Source organism: Mytilus galloprovincialis, chromosome 3 (genome assembly GCF_965363235.1).
Source record: "Mytilus galloprovincialis chromosome 3, xbMytGall1.hap1.1, whole genome shotgun sequence".
Taxonomy (NCBI): Eukaryota; Metazoa; Mollusca; class Bivalvia; order Mytilida; family Mytilidae; genus Mytilus; species Mytilus galloprovincialis.
In genome coordinates, this window is record NC_134840.1 from 8,536,960 (window position 1) to 8,557,816 (window position 20,857).

General features: G+C 32.7%; 1 protein-coding gene and 1 long non-coding RNA gene across 7 annotated transcripts in view; one reads left to right on the top strand and one right to left on the bottom strand.

The window, feature by feature from the left end:
- LOC143067115 (putative glutamate receptor) overlaps positions 1–8,073 on the top strand; it is a 53,732-nt gene extending 45,659 nt beyond the window's left edge. For 3 of the 4 annotated variants that reach the window (XM_076240166.1, XM_076240164.1, XM_076240167.1), the window contains 6 exons: positions 923–1,014; positions 3,456–3,543; positions 4,335–4,662; positions 5,279–5,496; positions 6,342–6,607; positions 7,729–8,073. In XM_076240166.1, the coding sequence (XP_076096281.1) occupies positions 923–1,014; positions 3,456–3,543; positions 4,335–4,662; positions 5,279–5,496; positions 6,342–6,607; positions 7,729–8,005 (1,269 nt within the window). In that variant the 3' untranslated portion in view covers positions 8,006–8,073. The remainder of the gene's footprint in view (positions 1–922; positions 1,015–3,455; positions 3,544–4,334; positions 4,663–5,278; positions 5,497–6,341; positions 6,608–7,728) is intronic. The other variant, XM_076240165.1, reaches the window with a different exon arrangement.
- A 335-nt stretch (positions 8,074–8,408) lies between these two features.
- On the bottom strand, positions 8,409–16,510 carry LOC143067116 (uncharacterized). 3 transcript variants are annotated; one of them, XR_012975849.1, is made up of 6 exons: positions 16,186–16,510; positions 14,723–14,854; positions 13,836–14,084; positions 11,917–12,288; positions 10,288–10,413; positions 8,409–8,835 (listed from the first exon to the last, which is right to left on the bottom strand). It is a non-coding gene; the product is annotated as an uncharacterized LOC143067116 (long non-coding RNA). The 3 variants fall into 3 exon arrangements; XR_012975847.1 differs by having other exon boundaries at positions 14,723–14,866; XR_012975848.1 differs by having other exon boundaries at positions 14,723–14,866; positions 16,108–16,510.
- Between the last annotated feature and the right edge of the window lie 4,347 nt (positions 16,511–20,857).

Genomic DNA, 20,857 nt, shown 5'->3' on the forward strand with positions numbered 1-20,857 from the left:
GATCTAGGGTAATGATTAAGACAAAAAAAGGGCGATAATAGTTTATAAAAATCATGCATTTTATAATGTATGCGTCCCAAGGACTTTTTTAATGTACCTCCACCAGGAACGCTCTTTATCTAATAATCATGATGTATTTGTACCGATATTCGAACAAAAAGGACCAAAACAGTAAGACAAACGTAAACGTGTTTAGACGAGAAAAACAATCGTCTGATTTATATTTTTTTTCTATCGATTTATGAGTTTCGAACAGCGGTATACTACTGTTGCTCTTATTTATGTTAAAGCAACACCCACAAAACAAATATGACTAATATCAACCATCACCCATAGAAATACAGGCTTCTAAATGTGTTTATTGCAGCAATTGAATTGTTATAATATTCAGCCTTTCAGGTGTTCTAGAAAAATCCACAATGCACTAATAGTAATAGTAATTTGTAAAAGTATACCGGTAGTTGTTATTTGGATATAGGAAGATGTGGTATGAGTGCCAATGAGACAACTCTCCATCTAAATAAAAAGTAGTTCACTAGGTTATTGTAACACCGCTTTCCCGTATTAGGTGAAAGTTGAATGCTCGCACATATTAAACCCCGACTTATTCTATATATGCCTTTCCAATGTAATCAGTGACTGTCGTTGGTTTATATATGCAATAGTTGTCCGTTTATTGTTGTAGCATAAATTATGCATTTTTCTCTTTTGTATTGCCATACATTTTGTCATCCTATGGCAATTTAAATGTGATTTGAACATGCCCAATCATAGGGTGATCTGTTTTTTCATATCTTCGTATTGAAATTGAAATGTTTTATGAATAGTATGTAATCGTTGATAAGACCACATCTCCTTGCTTTCATATTGTTGGTAAATGAAAGCATATCCTGGATAACGTATATGTATAGTTTTATTTCAGTGGCGACCATTTAATGAAAAGATATCAGAAGGAAATTATACGGGATTCACAATGTTTGTATTACAGAGATTAGCACACCAGTTGAACTTCACGTACGTAATTTAAAACAAAATGTATTGGATTGATTAAATAAATTGACTAGATCATTTCTATCACGAAGATAACACATTCGTGAACCTTTGTTTTTACCACAAAAGACTTAGCACCACGAACTCCAGCAAAAACGCTGATTTAAAATCATTTGCTCCGAAAGAGTATAGATACTTGGCTGACCGTTATAGCTACTGCATACGTTGATTTATAGTACGATCTCTAATAAGTATTTATGACTTTGTAATATTTAAATATTTGCATGGTCGGTTATGCAATATACTAACTATCTTTCTGTCAAAGATTTTCTGGATAGTATGCTGTTGTTATTTGTTTTTGACATTAAGAGAATTTCATTTTATTACACAAAGGTTTATGGTTAAGGATTATGTTATACAAGTGAGAGGTATAGCTAGCTATAAAACCAGGTTCAATCCACCATTTTCTACATTTGAAAATGCCTGTACCAAGTCAGGAATATGACAGTTCTTGTCCATTCGTTTTTGATGCGTTTTGTTATTTGATTTTGCCATGTGATTATGGACTTTCCGAATTGATTTTCCTCTGAGTTCAGTATTTTTGTGATTTTATTTTTTATATTTGTATTCGCTAAAAATCAATCAATTCAATTGGAAAATAAAAGCTTACCGAGCTTTCTTTATTTTATTTCATAATTTACACATTTAAAAGCTATCACATTATTTCCAATCCACCTTAAAGTCTATGGATATGACTTAAATTGTACAAGGAATTTTCATAGAATTTACCCTAAAATGGAGCAAATTGAGCACACAATACAATTTGTTCAATTTTGGATATATAATATGAAACTGACTTCATACAAAAACGTCTTTAAAGGAGTGAAACGAAGCTAGCATAATCCTTTCCACTTTCCGATATATATATAGAAGTCGTAGTTTGGGGATTATGTTGAACGTATCTTTCCCATTAATCTTAAAATAAAGAATAAGGGGTTTACGTTAAGTATAAAGATAAGAGATGTTGTATAATTGCCAATTAGTCACATATTCGTCCAAAGAAAGTGGATGTAAGAAATTATAGGCAACCAAACTGCATTCATCAATGAGAAAAGAAACATAACGTATGGTCGGCTATATAAGTTCCCGACATGAAACATATGAAACTATTCGATTGAGAACACTAAAAGCTTTCTTTATAACAATATAATTTATGAAAAAAAATTGATAGACATGAACCAACGACAACCACGTGCACTGAACTATGTGCTCCTTACTTGGGACAGGCACATAATGAATGATGCGGGGTTAAACATATTTGTGAACGATCAACCCTCCCTCACCTGCGACAGTGGTGCAACAGTATAACATAAGACCAAATTATAAAAATCAGTTGAAAAATGCTCAACTCATTAGATGTATAAAAAATAGTAATACATCTAAAAAACAGATTGGAAGTTGACAGGTAACTATACATCCCCGAAACAAAAAGACACTAAATAGATATAGGAAGATGTGGTATGAGTGCCAATGGGACAACCCTCCATCCCAGTCATAATTTATAAAAGTAAAATAGGTTAATATACGGTCTTAAACACGAAGCCTTGGGTCACACCGAACAGCAAGCTATAAAGGGCTCCAAAAAACTTACTAGTATAAAACCATTCAAACGGGAAAACCAACGGTCTAATCTTTATAAAAAAAAAACGAGAAACGAGAAACACTTATGAACCACCAAACAATTGCAGCGTTTTAATGTTAGCAAACCTTCTCCCTTATCTGAAATTGAGTACAGATCTGTCAGGTAGTTCAAAGCCAATAAAAAAATCAAAAAAGCATGTATTCAAGACTGAAGTCTGCTTCATATCTTGACTTACATGAAAAATTTGACAATGAGGGTCGGCTGTTAACAAATCTTAACGACAAAAAATATGAATTCAGCTTTCCGATTGTGTAGTTTCCATTTCTATGTAACATAATTTTAGCATGCCTGAAAATGGCGTGAATATCTCCAATTCTCTATGGATTGCGTTTCCTATCATGATTTCCTTGATAGAGTATTGGTGCTCACACGGAAGCTATCAAACAAAGATTTCGAAGTGGTGAAGATATTAATTCCACCGAATATTACACAGATGCCATCAAGACTTGCTAACCATAAGGTATATCTGTTTTAAAGATGACGACGGATATGTTTACTGGTTCTTCCCACATTCCCGCTCTCTTATACCTAGGCCTGAATGTGACCAACTGGATTATATTTGTCACCGGATTTGTACAAACATGAACAACACTCAGGTATCACATATTGGACAAAACATGCTTACCCTTCAGCGGCACCTGATTTGTCCCTGTTCACATCAATTTTCAAGCTCACGGTGCCACATTTCAAGATTTGCATATTTGTAACATGTTTTAAAGTCATGAAATAATTAAATGAACAGGCAGCATATTTTTACAAACAGGTTTAGGATAGTTGAACCAGAAGACGGACAATGGGGAATAAAGAAAAATGATTCCTGGACAGGAATGATCGGATTACTTGAAGACAGAGTAAGAATTCATTATCCATCAAAAACATATTCTCAGTAATATTAAATACATTTACAGAAAATTGGTCCACATGTATGGTATCATTCGAGAAGAGATTCCCATATGTCTTGAATACACGTACATCAACTATAACGCCTCTGTCAATGCAACAGTATTATGTTTGTCGCATATTTTCCTTCTTTAAAAAATGATAAAGGTATTTATTAAACATGTACCAACTAGCTATTACGAGGCATCGGGTTTAACGTCCGCAATTTCGACCACCAAAGGAGCGTATTTTATCCACGTGTTACAGCCAAACATACAACCCACTTTAGCATTGGTTTACTGCCGAACGGGATGTCCATTGGATGACCATATTTCAAGACCCCAGCAGAAACAAAACATTTGCAATCTTTGCTACATGTTAAAAGTCGATTCATTAGAAAAAAAAATGACAATATAATGAAGATGTAGTATTGGTGCCAATAAGACAACCCAACAGTGTGTAAAAAAAGTAAACAATTTAGGTAAAAGTACGGACTTCGATACAAAGCTTTAGTTCATACCGAACAGCAAGCTACCAAGGGCGCCAACATGACTAGTGCAAAACAATTCATACAACAATCCAATGGGCCTTATCTGTTTTTAAAACGAGAAACGAGAAACACTTATAAACCACATCAAAAAACGACAACTACCGATCAACAGGTTCCTGACTTACCACAGGTGCAAGCAAATACAGTGGGTAAATAACGAAGAAGAATACATGCTATATTTCTTTTCTATAATATGTTAAATATAATTTTCAGAAGGTGGACATTGTTGCCGCTCCTTTAACAGTTACGTATGACAGATCACAAACTGTTGATTTCTTGTATCCAATCTTTTTCGACACTAACAGGATCGTGATAGGGCGACCCATAGACGACGATGATAACAAATGGAGAACTCTCATTGATATTTTTAGTGGAACTGTGCTGGCATACATTGCTGCTAGTATAATATTTGTTACAATATTTTTATGTTTTGTGGAGAAAGTTAATCCATATTATTTTTTGGAGAAAAATAAGGAAAAAAGTCGACTGAGTAAATTGTCTGATTGTGTTTGGTACAACTATGGAGCACTGTTGACTCAAGGTAGTGTGGCAATTATAAATAGATAACGCCAGTATATATTTAAACATTGAGGACGATTGGCAACCATTACTTTATCAATTTGCTTTTGTTTTCATTGCGAATACGAATACGAAAATGATAAAATATAAATAAAAACCCATGTTAAAAACAGTGTTGATCATTATTTTGAGTTCATATAAAAACCCCTCTGAGCTGCAATCAGTCATTTATGTGTTTATATAAAAAATAGAAAACTTTCATAGTTTATTTCAAACGTGGATCTCTCATCTTTTACACTTTAAATGCATAGATACTAAACAACTAGTAAGGCAAAATGCACTTTAATTTTCTTAATAACTTTTTTATCAACTTTTATACCCAAATAAACAGAACATATTAATGAAGCATTAGTATACATGATTATTTGTAAAACCGGTATCTGTAAACAGGACAAGTATCTTGATGAACCATAATCGAGTGAGCTTCATACCGTTCACATAGACATCAAAATTAATGAAACAAATCGGGTGAAAGGGTATGGACATAACGAATTTTACCTCAGTGCATGCATATTCTTCTTTCCTTGCATAAAAATCAATTCCCCATATTCAGATTTATTTTTCAATTATTTAATAAGGAGGAACTAATACACCAGATTCGCAAACAGGGCGAACTGTTCTGAGTTATTGGTGGATATTTTGTATAGTTTCCATGGCTATATATAGCGGTAATTTGGTGGCGTTTCTTACAGTTGCCAAAGATGAATTGCCGTTTACTACAATGTCGGGAATGGTACAACAAGAAAAATATAAATGGGGACTGTATGGTCACGGTGCTATGCACAGCTATTTATCTGTAAGTATTATGTATGATGGAACTCGTTGTACGCATCGAAATTTTAATCGGCATACTTTATCGAATATGACTCTGCTCATTAGTACTATTTTTATCATGATTTTTTATTTAGAATTGTTCATATGAAAAGTACCATTTTGAAATTACTAACTGTATTTTGAATTTATTGTTCGAAAGTTGCCAAGCTCCCGTCACTTTTTGAATTATGCACTATCAAAATCAAATTTAAAAGTACGTTCCCTCAGAATACATCTTGATCATTTAACTTATCTTAAACGACAGTATGGATCCACAGTTATGTCATACCGTGTGTATGGATAAAGGTTCATGTGGACTTAGCGTTAGCTACATGACAGAGATTCTCAAAAGATATCTAGATTTCAAAACAAAGTCTTGAACAATAGATAGGTGTTAATACAGTGTAACAAAGTCGTAATACTGCTACGTAAGTTATGAATAGATAACAGTATCAACACATGAAGGTAACATACATGTTACATTTTAGGATATGATACTTTGGGCAGGAACATAATGTTTGGTTGATATAATTCACGTTGTTTATGACTGCACATACTCGATAAAAGTAACTGTAACTTTGGGTACAAATTGAAAAAAAGTAGGGGACAAATACTTTTTAAGAATGCTGTATATGTAGAAAATATTGCAATTATATTTTTAAAGATTACTTTGTAATCGACAAAATGGACATTATGTGCAGTATCATAAACCACCGCAGGTAATTTTGCGGAAAACAGCAATATATCTTGATACTTTCTATTTTAACGTATGTTTAAGTACCCTGAAATGCAGTCGTTTTGAAATCATATTTTGATTTTATCATTCAGGAATCAACCTTGCCAATTCATCAGGAGGTCTGGAATGGAATCGTCGGTTTCAACCACAGTGACCCAAGTGTTCTCATGTCAAGTGAAGATAAACAATTCGATAAAGTTATAAGAGGGAACTACGCATACTTTGCTGTAAATTTAGTTGCACAATATTATAAAGTTAGAGGATTTGACATTCTCATACTACCAGAAATTATTGCTACAATTCCTAATGCTTTTGCACTTCAAAAGAATTCTCCTTATGAAGAGATGTTTTCAAGGGAGTAAGTATATCGTCTACAGAAGACTAATCAGTGACACTTGAATACCGACTTGTTAAAAAATAATTAAAACCTTGAAATCTCGTTTCAACATCAATTTCACCATTTAATTCCTGAGGTACCATTTTCCCATAATTTTGCTTGAAACTCAGTTTTTCTACGCTTTACACTTCTATTCAGCATGCTCTGTTGAAAGATAGAGCTTTTATCTTCAAAAATGTGAATCGTAGATACAAATTCTTTTTTAAGGTCAAAATCATTTTTTTTTTGTGAAGACCCATACAAGTTCCAACCACAAAAACACCAAACATGATCTCATCCAAATACTGGACTTCTTGATCGACAAGATTTCTTTTGAGTTTGGTGGATAAATACATTGATACAAAGTCGATATTCTGATGGGAACTTATCGTGCACCATGACGTTACGACTAGTTTTTGTAATTGTATCACGCAGAAGTAAATGTAACCTTAATAAAACAAACATTTTGCCTGGTTCTTTTATTTCACTTTCAGAAAGATTGATGATGTCCTATCACCCAATAGCCCGTTTTCACTGACTCTTTGTTTAACATATCGCGCAATAAACTTGAGATATTACTGAAACTAGAAAGTCTGCTTCATATATTGTTTATTTTCATTCGATATTGACACAGATGGACGACTTCAAACTAGATACTATGATAAACCTGATGATTGTTTACTTTCAAATTGTTAATTTCCCATTTCAAGTAGTGACATACTAGTATCCTTTTATCTACCATATCATGTGTATATATCCTAGTAAATATGTATAGTTTGTGCGTGTTTAAACTCTTTGTTGATATCTGATTACCGATGTGCTGTATATTTTTAAAAGCATGAAATTGTTGCTAAAATCTGTAAGTTATTTGGTCTGATATTCTCTTAATATTTTCAAAAACAGGTTACAGTTTTCCCAATCACTGCAAGGAACAAAATTTGTGAAATCAGTTCCAATTCATTATCACGTTAACTAAAAATTCTCCTAACGTTTTTTTGTAAACTCAAATAACAAAAGTTATTTCTTAAATCAATGAAAAACAGTTCTGCTTTGAATAGTTTATCCAAGAAACTTTATAAATTGTTAACTTTTCAATTTTGCAGGATTATGCGAATGCACGAGAATGGTTTGATAGACACTTGGCTGAAAGCTGGTTATCCACCGAGTACACAAACGACCATCAAATTCCAAGCTAAAGTAATTGAATTTAAAGACTTACAAAGTGCCTTTTATTTGATAGGTATTGGTGTCACTTCTGGGGTTATTTCATGGATTTTAGAAAGGATCCTACATCGAAGTCCGAAGTGTAACTTTAGAAAGACTAAAGGAAGTGTAAAATTGCATCGCATGCAGTCATTTGATCTAACAGCAATCCAATAGTACTATTGTAATTTACTAAGTAATGATAATTTTACAGCATTATATATAGAATAAAAAATAACATTATATGTAAATAATCAATTTCTGTTTCAATGCCACATATTCCCAGTCTCTTTATATCTATTTAAGAACAAGCAGGTTTAGGACTTTACAATTGTAAACTTAATTTTCAGTGCTTCGTTGAAAATATTCATATGCTGTCATTGGGTCAAAATGAGAGTTAGAATATGCAAATAAGGATATTGTGTAATATCTAAAAAAAAATATTTATATATAGATACACCAAAATATGTTATTATTATTGTTGATGTTATCATCATATTTGTTAATTATAATGACAATTTGCAAAAGCAAGGGTTGTGTTTTGCATTTTAATTATAATGAAAATTTGTAAAAGCTAGGGTTGTATTTATAACGTTTAATTAATGTGTATATTATTGTTAACCATTTGATGGTTCAGTGACACACATGTCGTATCTTTTGATATACAGAAATAAAAGATAAGCTTCATTATTATATCTAGAAAGAAAAATCTGTCATTGAAAATTCTCCATAATATATGGTTATAGCATTTGCATATACACAGATACATATAAACATATAGTTCAATAAATGGTATTGAATATGGAATTACATAAACAATTAAAAATACTGTTAAGTTTTATTGTCAGTTTTACTAAGATGGTGTTTAGATACTTTGATCTCAATTGTTTTCTCTTCACGTTGTATAGACCCGGAAAACGGTAATAAAACTAAAGCTGTCATGAGGAAAATAATGGTGCCGAAGTAATAAGGTGCATTCCCATTACCAGTTACTTCTTGTAGATACGCTGAAAAGTGTTTTTGAAGGTAATAAAGCTTTTACATTAATACAAAAATAAATATTTCATATATAAGCAAACATATGATTATGTCATCAAAAACCTTTCTTGTAGACTAATTCAAAATGTACATGTGTATATACATTACTACTATCGATACATCAGTCGGTTGACCTCCAGTCTTCTGCATTAAGTAATTGTTTCGATGTTCGCATGATAGACACTGTACAATTGTTCAATGAATACTTTTAGTCATACTTTTAGTCACAACTGATTTACGTTCTTTTCTTATATAAATCAATGTGGCGTTGGTTTTTATTTTGATTTGTGTCACCTTTTCGATGCCTTTATTGCTTGCTATCTAGTATGATGTTTCCATTGTTTAATGATCATTTCCATACCTTTAGTCTCTGGTGGTTGGTCAAACTTCATCTTTTTTTTTTAAAATATTTTTGTCATTGAATTACAGGCTACTGACTAGGAACAGGCATTCAAAGAATGTGATGCAGTTAAACTTGTCTTTGAAAAAAGTAAAATCACAAAAATACTGAACTCAGAGAAAAATCAATTCGGAAAGTCCATAATCACATGGCAAAATCAAATAACAAAACGCATCAAAAACGAATGGACAAGAACTGTCATATTCCTGACTTGGTACAGGCATTTTCAAATGTAGAAAATGGTGGATTGAACCTGGTTTTATAGCTAGCTAAACCTCTCACTTGTATGACAGTCGCATCAAATTCCATTATATAGTCACCGATGCGTGAACAAAACAAACAGACATAATAGGTAAAAATGTCAAAAATAGGGGTACAGCAGTCAACATTGTGTTATCATCTTAATCACTATAAAAACAACAAATGTAACGAAGAAGCACAAAAAGGCATACATCAAATTAACATCCTCATTTTGATTATATTATACGATTATATTTGTCTATGTAAAATGCACCCATCAAGGAAGGAGGGTATGGGTACTGGTGTAAAATTGCGCGTTTGAAATTCGCACAGGTAGACATGAAATAATTTTGTCGTTCAAAGTATGACGGGATGCACAAATACAGTCACGCAAAATAGATATAACAAACACTGACTTAGCAGTTAAAGTAATAATAATAAATAAAATAATAGTGTGGTTCAAAGTATGACGTGATACATAAGTACAGAGTCACGTAAAATGTATATCACAAAAAAAGTTGGTTAACAGTAAAAGTAATATTAGTGAATAAAATAATTTTGTTGAAACATATTTTGTTTATTTTAATGTTATTGCATTCACAAGAAAAAGCTTAAAGTACTTTTATATTTTATATTTGTTTTTTTTATTTAATTCTTTTTTTCGATTATAAATTTATAGGTGGTGTAACTTTCTTCGGGTTTTTAAATCTAAATAGATACTGGTATCTTTGACAAGACAATCTAATTCTATAGCATGCTTTTTATTACTGCATCTAACTACCTGCCAATGGATTTCCTGCAAGTAACCCAAGACCCTGCATAACCAAAGACATACTTATTCCTCGACTATAATACTTTGGTTCTGTTATGTTTTTAATTGCCAAGGCATATCCTAGATTCACACCACCTAGAACACAAAATAAACAGAAAAAAATTGTATTGTGCAATTAAGAGTTTTTTTTGTTTATGCAAAATCTCATAAATAAAAAAGTGTTGTTCATTTCTAAATTTTATTTTTGAAACGTCTGATTAAAACATGTTTTGCTATGTTTTTTGTATATGATATTTGTACGATATTTTTGTTGTTAAATTCGCATCTTACGGAATATTTGCTAGATTGTAGCAAAATAAGACTAATCGCAAAAGCATTTCGGCTGAAGTTTAATTACAAAACAATTTCGAAAATTTTTCACAAATATGCGCTTACTGTGGGATTCAATATTTCTGACATAAATCATCGAAGACGTCTTCCCAGTTCGATATATAGATTCTAGTAGGTAAGAAAATTTACTTCTGGGATAAATCAACTATAAACTGCCACTACATTTTTTTTGGCGTCTTTGTTCGATTAGTTTGTTTGTTTGTTTATTTGTTATGCGGAATATCTGTAATATCTGATCACACAGTTTTAACTGTTTGAATACATAATTGTCACATCAACTTAGTATTTCTGTTCGGTTGCTCACTAAATTTTGTCAATATAACGTAACGGTAAACATTTAACTGGAAATTCATCTAGCTGCAGAACCAGGTTTAGCCCATCATTTTCTTTGCCTGCCAGAAAGGTTCACAGTGACGTTGAAGTCTCCAATTCGAAAGATTAACAGACGTCACCATGGGTTGAATAACAGTCATGGTATAACTATGTTACATTAATCCAATTAAGTTCTAATTGCAGAAACATGGCGATACCATTAGAGTACTCATCATAAGCTACATGGTTGGAGCAAGTTTAGATGGTGTTCGAACATCTCAATCTTTTATTTTCTATGGACTTGTTAGTTTATCGTCCTCCATTTTTTTAACCATCACGTTTAAGTTTCTCTTCGATTTATGATATTTAAATAACCATTTAGTACCTTCCACCCCTTTTCTTTTTTAAGAAGACTAACTTGTAGTCCACTTGTATTTTTGTCCATCTGATGAGTTAAGCCTTTTTCAACTGATTTTTATAGTTCGTTCTTATGTTATACTGTTATATCACTGTCCCAGGTTAGGGGGAAGGTTGGGATCCCGCTAACATGTTTAACCCCGCCACATTATTTATGTATGTGCCTGCCCAAGTCAGGAGCCTGTAATTCAGTGGTTGTCGTTTGTTTATGTGTTGCATATTTGTTTTTCGTTCATTTTTTTTACATAAATAAGGCCGTTAGTTTTCTCGTTTGTATTGTTTTACATTGTATTATCGGGACCTTTTATAGCTCACTATGCGTATGGGCTTTGCACATTTTTGAAGGCCGTACGGTGACCTATAGTTGTTAATGTCTGTGTCATTTTGGTCTTTTGTGGATAGTTGTCTCATTGGCAATCATACCACATCTTCTTTTTTATAACGTTTTTTAAACCTTTTAAAATTAACTACACGTATCCCTATGAGAAAATATTTACGTTATATGTCTGAATTCCTTACCATTCAGTAAACCATTTAATAAGTTGAATAAAACAAACTGATATAATTGGTTGGAAAATGGAACGATCAGCATTGACAGACCAAATCCTGCCAGACAGGCGCTCCATATCTTACATACATAGAATGAATACCTATGTGATATAATTCCAAAAGAAATACGTCCTAATATATCCATAATGCCACTTCCAACAAATGTAAGGGACACACTTGTTACACTAACTCCTCTAGATGACGCAGTTTCAGGTATGAAGCCTACAGGAAGTAAAACACCAAGGCAGTATAAAAAACTTGCAAGTACATATAATATAAAACCCGGGTTTTTACAGAACGCCATGTCCTTTTCTAGCTTCTTTGTTTTTGATGTAAGAACTTCTGTCAAAAGAAAACAGAAATTGTCAATTATTCTAAAATTTAACACTTCTTCAGAGAACAAACAATAACACACTGGCGTTTTTCATATTGTTGGTTATCCCCAAGGGTGACTGGGGTATAGAAATATGGTCACTTGGTCTTCTTCCGACTGGCAGTTAAACGCTTGCCGAAGTGGGGCGTCCGTTTGGCTGTGAGGGATGTATCAAGTTCGCAGTCACGTCCGGTCAGAAGGGGGACGTTAAATCCAATGCCTCGTGTACAGAGAGTGCCACGCTCTTTGCACGTTCAGATCCCATGCAACAACTCTTTGGGGGTCCGTAGGTGGCCTGTTGCAAGGCTAAATTTCTGTCCCTATCCAATATGCCCTGATTTTCCAGTGGTAGTCCAAATTTCCCCGACCATTATCCTAGATGGCCTCTATCATAACAAACTACCTATTGTATTTATAGTTAACTTGTTCTCGTCCTGAATGTGCATGAAATATTTGCCACTGGACGTTAAGCAACCAACAATCAAGCAATCAATCATATTGTTGGTTTTGCATATCTACCCACAACTCTTTTTATTCTTTATAAGCTCTTGCATGTATAGCTGAGACCATCTATTATTTTTTTTACTGTCTTGAAGTTTTACTCTGTCGTTTTTGTAATGTTATTTTTTTTTACTCTTAAGCCATTAAACTAGCCTTTAAACGGTAATACATCAATCAGTTTTGGAATTGTGTTTATTCAAACGAAAAACAGATAGAAAAAACAACTATTTCTGATTCATATTTAAGACTAAATCCATCGATTGAAGCACCCTCAACACGACTTAATATTATCTTTGCCGTACAAAAAAAACCCGATAGGTGCCTATAGCGGCACTATACCACTAGAGTTTACTCATACTGTTATTTGTTAGAATTGTGTACGCTTAAGTTTCCTGTATTGTGTTGTGATTGTTTTATATAATTATTTCTATGAATGACATGTTTCTGGCAGTAAGAGTAATGCCCTACGGAATTTAAATAAAATATTCTCATTTTTTTTCGTGATAAGGTTGGTGTGATTATATTTACATGCACTGGTAGTAAGTTGTTTTAGTGATGTTTTAGGCTTAAAAAAAATACATAAAGCAATACGATTTGACAATTTTAAAACTGCGTATTCTTTTAAGGGGGAAAGAATTGCTAAACATTTCCAAGATCATTTTCTTGGGCTTTTGTTTATTTCGTGTTTCTCAGATTTCAATAACGTTATTGTTAAAAAAACATACCTGCATCTTGGCATTGCACAAGGTCATGTTTTTCTCTGACTGTTTATGACGTCTTTACACCAAATCCATGTTTGAATTGTTTTACATTGTCATATCGGGTCCTTTTTATAGTTGACTATGCGAAATAGGCTTTGCTCATTGTGAAGGCAGTATGGTTACCTATAATTGTTAATTTCTGTGTCATTTTGGTCTCTTGTGGAGAGTTGTCTCATTGACAATCAAACCACATCTTTTTTTTTTATAAATAAGTGCTACGGATGTTTACCGATGTACACCTTTTTATTACTTACTTTGACTGACTAATCTTTGAGGGAAAACAACTGCTCCGCATACCACAAGGTTTAACAGAATAGCGGAAAATATCATCATTGCATCGCTGAATCCATATTTTGAAAGTAGGAACTCAATCGTAGATGGGAATATGATTCGACTTAGGGAAATACCAGTGGTTGCAAGTGAAACAGCTATAGACTTCTTTTTGTCAAAATAAGCATCAATAGCAACTACGCCAGTAACATATGTTAATGCATTTCCCAGTCCTACAATATTGTATATAAACACCATTACCTAATACACCGGTAACGTAAACATATCAAATGAGCAATATAAAAAGAGCAATGACATTCAATTCCATAATTATTATTGTACAAATCCATGTTCAGGTCACCGACGTATTGTGGCATAACGCATTATTGTTTCAAATTATTTAACGTTTTATAAACAATACTTTACAGAAAATGACCTTATCAACGATTTATCATGTCTGTTGTAGAGTCGTGAGTACAAAGAGGGTATTTACCCCGGGGACTCAGCAGTAACATCGAAACAGTCGTTTCATTAACTCATAAAAAAATCTAGTAAATAAGTGATATTTTAGTTAATAAGTTGCCTGCTGGGAAAACAATGAATGCAAACTGTAAATGTCACAATGGTCTCTAACTATTCGACGTAAAGAGAACAAATAAACAATCTTACAGTAACTTACATGTATCTTTTTTTTCAAATGAAAAAAACAACCTAATGATAAATGTTAAATTTTCATCCGTATAAGACGGTGCTACAATGCTGACTTACTGAAAAATTCGACTATATCAGCATGGCAGCATTCACACAACACAATACACACACATATTTAAGGACTTTAACAATTCTTCATCCTAATCTAAAGATTGCTCACCCGATATAATTGATATAGATATAAATAGAAAGACAAAAGAGGAAGTAAAAGCTGCCATCAAACATCCTGAAAACTGTATCAATCCACCAACGCAGAGGACTCGTCTGATACCAAATCTGTCTATGAGGGATACTGTGAAGAAAGCTGCAATCAATTAAATACGTATAAAGTATCAAAAGAAAAAACTACAAAATAATAACATTACGTTATTTTTTACAGCAAATTATTTCTATTATATACTTGCAGAGAATTATTTTATCGAAACTATTGCAAAAAGTCAAATGTTTGGTCCAAGTCATTGCTCATAAAATATATACTTTCCTTTATATCTTTAATGACATAATTTTAATACAAAATATTTCCTGAAATGAATATAATAATTACAATAATTATAACAATAAAACAAATAGTAATAGTACTTATAAAATGTTTATAACTACTACTCAAATTAGATAACGAGAGTTGACATGGTTGATATCAAGCGATATCCATTTTTCACAAGTTGTTACAATTATTTCTGTTATGGTCAACGCAATCATTGTGTTAAATTGGAAATTCCGCGAATCGTTGATCTAGTATAGTATAAGACATGTCAGTTATACTACAAATGTCCTTTTTCCAGTGTAAAATTAAACATCAGACATTTAAATACTTCATGTACGCTTCATAATGTAATGCAATTCGACGAACAGATTGTCCGGAGAAAAGTGAGAATTTATTGTATATTATCGAAGAAATAACATCAATGACCTTACAAATAGTTAATAGATATGCCGTAGTATTGTCTTATGATACTGTAAAAGCCAATTTAATTAACGCCGATGTTCGTATCACCGAAATATCTATTTGAGCAAGAAAAAGATAACAATACACAACCATAAGAGAATGTCGTTTATCTCGTTTACTTGCCCATTTACAGAAATGCACCCTATATTTCCTCAATGCTCTTCAACTTTGTACTTGTTTGGCTTTATAAATATTTTGATATGAGCGCCACTGATGAGTCTTATGTAGACGAAACGCGCGTCTGGCGTACTAAATTATAAACCTGGTACCTTTGATAATTATATACACCACTGGGTCGATGCCAATGCTAGTGGACGTTTCGTCCCCGAGGGTATCACCAGCCCAGTAGTCATCACTTCGGTATTGACACGAATATCAATTATATGGTCATTTGATAAGTTTCCTGCAACAAAACTTTGAATTTTCCGAATACATTTAATGGACATGATAGCATGAAAATTATAAGACTGTACCCTAAATACCACTTACAATGGATATGACAAGAAGGCATGCGCGTGAATATTTGTGTACTTGAGACTGCAATGTTATACAATGTTAAAGAAGTTTCAGTTGAAAACCTCTTTATTCATGTTTATTACCTCTACGTCTTTTAGAATGTGTTCAATGATGAAATTGATACAATGAACATGCTCCTGTTTGAGTTAAACACTACGAACCTCCAGTATAAGATATAGCACCATTAATTGAGCCTAGAAGACTCAACATTGTCAAATCAAATCCGAATTCATCTATCATATGCGTATATAATATCCCCATGCTAGATCTTAATGCTGTAGATAAACATAAACATAGACACATAGCACATGTAACAATCCATCCCCAACCTCCATCTGGTTTTATCTGATGTTTTACAAGATCGTCCTTGTCGTCATGTTTTGTATTAAGTTTCAAAGATTTTATAAACACCATTGTATTGTTGTAAAATGTCTTAGAATGGACATCACAAGTCGAGAGGAAAACATTTAACACGCTATGTATGTATATATGTATATAAAACAGAGGGCAAGGTCACGTCGGCTTTTACATGTATCTATATAAACTAGTTGTTATATAACAGTTTAACAATACGCAGATGTAATATGAATGCCAATGAAACAATTCTAAACCAAAGCTAAAGAACAAATGATGTAGTGCTTACAACTATATATGTCACTGTATGGCTTTCAACAATGATCAAAACCTATACAGCATTACAAGCTATGAATGGCCCCGAAATGAAAAATTTAAATGTACATCAATTCAAACTAAGAAAAAAGAAAACTAACCGCTTGTTAATCATTAAAAAAATATATATACAGCAAAACAGACAACCTCTAAAGTATAGGCTCTTGGCTTTGTACCGTTTAAACCTGTTTGTATGCAAATAACGATCCCTAACTAGGAACAGTGGTGTAACAGCACAAAATGAAACATGAAACTGTTCAAAAAGAAAACTAACGGCCTGATTTATGAACAAAGGAATTAACGAAATACAAATATTATAACAAACGACAACCACTAATTTAAAGGCTCCTGGCTGCTTTTATAAAAGGGATATATTTTGCTTTGTTTTCGTTTTAAGGGTTGTATGTTGTCATACTGTCTATGCAAACGCATATTGATTCTACTGTAAGCAATTTGTTATGTATTTAGTTTGTTTTGTTTCAAACATTCACATCTAATCATATTGTTAAGACAAATAATATACCTAGGATAAAGAATTAAGTGATATAATAAAGGTCGAAAAACTTTATGAACAAATCAAATATATTGTGATGCTTAATTTAATCATATTAACAGGAGTAATAAGACAGTCGACAGGAGTTACTGGGAATAAAGATTAAATTACCATTCTGAAATAACTGTTTGTGGTTGATATAATGTTTTTTTTGATTGGGCACATTGTAGTTTTTGTTTTGTTGTAATCATTTGATGCATGCAGGTGAACCAGAGAACACACTTTCCCTATATTTATTGTTTAATTTTTTTTAAAGATTTTATCGATATCTGCATGCAAAATAATGCATAACCTAACATGAGAAAAAAATCATCTATTACTATGAAGAAAGAAACTAGAACAAGTTATCGCGTTTGAATACTGGTTGATTTACATTTTGTTTCCGCAGTATGTAAAAATCTATACAATCACAAGTGAAATGTGTGTGGGCAATGGTTCAACTTCTTTATGTTAATTACATCGTTTAGTACACAATCTTGACACTTATCAAGGTTATAACTTATAGTCATACACAATTAGAATTCAATTTTCACGTATCAGGATTATGTTCATACAAACATAGATCTAAAAGAGGAACATGTGGGATCTTACTGGTTACAAGGAAGTAATTATTTACATAGGCGACAATGGTAGCCTTATTTGGTCCTGCTTTTTCATTATCAAAGATCCATTAAAAAAAATTTCGAATTCTGAATCAACACCTTTGGGTATGATTGCAATGGTCAAACACATATGGTGCCGCAGCTTTTTTGATAGAAAAATGGCATTTTTTAAGGGTACTCAACGGTTCCGGAATTTTCGAAATAGTATGAATGAAGAACACCCCTTGCTTAATTTGGCACAGAAAATCTTGCTAGTCTTAGAGAGTTTTCTCTAAATTTCTTGCTATTTCTACACCAATGGCCAACACTCATTTCTCACTATTTCAATTTTAATTTCTAATTACCAAGGCAGCAGAAAATAAATTTACTTCTACCTATCATCTTGGATGTAAAATCTAGGTGGCGCCAGCGATCTATATTTACTTCCTTTTAACCTATACTGACACATATTGAAATAAAATCGGACAACCTTTACATTAGTCGATTACTATATACTACTACTGCTTAAGTTCAAAATTTTGGATTAAAGAGACAATTATTCACCATTTAAAATGACTTTCTTTACAGGTACCCCCCTTTACAGAAAACGTTACTTTTTACAGACTTGGGGCCATTGACCAGCTTATTTTGACTGTTTGGTTATATTTAAAACGCAGTTTTTGATTAATGAAGTTCGATTGGGGTCTATTAAAGACTTTAGGCTGATGATTTAATAACTGTGTCCAAATTATATGTCTTTATCGCGAATATATGGACACCGTTGCATAAGAGTCAAAATATTTTATGAAATAGACTATAAAAATGCTGAAACTAAGAATTCATCATTGCTGTTATGTGTTTTATATGAATTGTGTTCAGAATATTCAATTCGACGATACTAAGGAGAAACATGTATAGCCTTTGATTTTTTACCCAATTTTTAATATTTTACGGTCATTTTGGCACATTTTAGCCATTAAAAATACAAAAAATTCGCTAATATGAGCAAAAATAAGCCCCCCTTTTTTTAGATATGCATAAAAACATTCAGTGTTATCGAGGATGAGGAGAAATTATTAAAGACAGAGTCCTTGACAGAATTCTCGTTTTTACAGTAGATCGATGATACCTACCCCTGAGACAGAAGAACAAAAAAACAGTAAAAATTTGATATAGACTATAGTTTCACGGCGATCAGCAATTTTCTTCTGATATAGTTAATCACTTAGTACCTTTTTAATTTACCGATCCAATTTCTAAAATATCTCGAAAAATACAGTGATGCGCCAGAAATCGTCATTTTGCTTTAGGTTACAAGGAAGTAATTATTTACATAGGCGACAATGGTAGCCTTATTTGGTCCTGCTTTTTCATTATCAAAGATCCATTAAAAAAAATTTCGAATTCTGAATCATCAACACCTTTGGGTATAATTGCAATGGTCAAACACATATGGTGCCGCAGCTTTTTTGATAGAAAAATGGCATTTTTTAAGGGTACTCAACGGTTCCGGAATTTTCGAAATAGTATGAATGAAGAACACCCCTTGCTTAATTTGGCACAGAAAATCTTGCTAGTCTTAGAGAGTTTTCTCTAAATTTCTTGCTATTTCTACACCAATGGCCAACACTCATTTCTCACTATTTCAATTTTAATTTCTAATTACCAAGGCAGCAGAAAATAAATTTACTTCTACCTATCATCTTGGATGTAAAATCTAGGTGGCGCCAGCGATCTATATTTACTTCCTTTTAACCTACTCCTAGTTTCTATATAAATAAAAAGAAGATCATCTAATGTTTGAATTCTTAATACAGAAAACAGCATCGCACAAAGCTTCTAAAACCACACACAAAATCTGAATACATAATTTATGTACAACGTTTGCGTTTATGATTTTTTCTCGCGATTATGCTTAAATCTTCAAGGGTGTTAAGGACTTGTAAAAAAGTAGCTATCTGTAACTTAAGTTAGAAATTTAGAGTAAGTAATTGTCTAAAAGTTCGTTTACAGTTATTTTACTATGCGTAATACATAACATCCTTTTCAACTAAGCAAAATAACTTGCTTGGAGAAAATATTGTTATAAAAGAGGGGCGTAAGATACCAGAGGGACATTTAAACTCATAACTCTGCTGAGCTTTTAACCAAATATGAAAACGTATACAAAACAATTAAAACAAAGTATTATGAACATATAATTCATACAACTGAATAAAGCCATGCAACAACCAAAATTACAGATTATTTTAAAATGGAAGTGAATTTTGTTTCAACTTATAAAATTGAGAATGGAAATGGGGAATGTGCCAAAGAGACAACAACCCGACCATAGAGCAGACAACAGCAGAAGGTCACCAACAGGTCCTCAATGCAACGAGAAATTCCCGCACCCGGAGGCATCCTTCAGCTGGCCCCTAAACAAATATGTACTGTTTAGTGATAATGAACGCCATACTAAACTCCAAATTGTACACATGAAATTAAAAGTTAAAATAATACAAGACTAACAAAGGCCAGAGGCTCCTGACGTGGGACAGGCGCAAAAATGCGGCGGGGTTAAACTTGTTTGTGAGATCTCAACCCTCCCCCTATACCTCTAGCCAATGCAGAAAAGTAAACGCATAACAATACGCACATTAAAATTCAGTTCAAGAGAAGTCCGAGTCTGATGTCAGAAGATGTAACCAAAGAAAACAAACAAAATGACAATAATACATAAATAACATCAGACTACTAGCAGTTAACTGACATGCCAGCTCCAGACTACAATTAAACTGATTGAAAAATTATGTCTTCATCATATGAATATCAGGCACAATCCACCCCGTGAGAGGTTTAGTATCATACCATCATAACATATATGAGAAGAACATAACCCGTGTCATGCCAACAACTAGTTTATTAATAATACGTGTGTTTAGTTCCGATGCAAAGACCCTATAAGTGAATCAATATTAACGCCAAAACATGCAATCTTTAATGACCTGACAACAGTATCGTAACTATATCCCTTCTTAATAAAGTCTA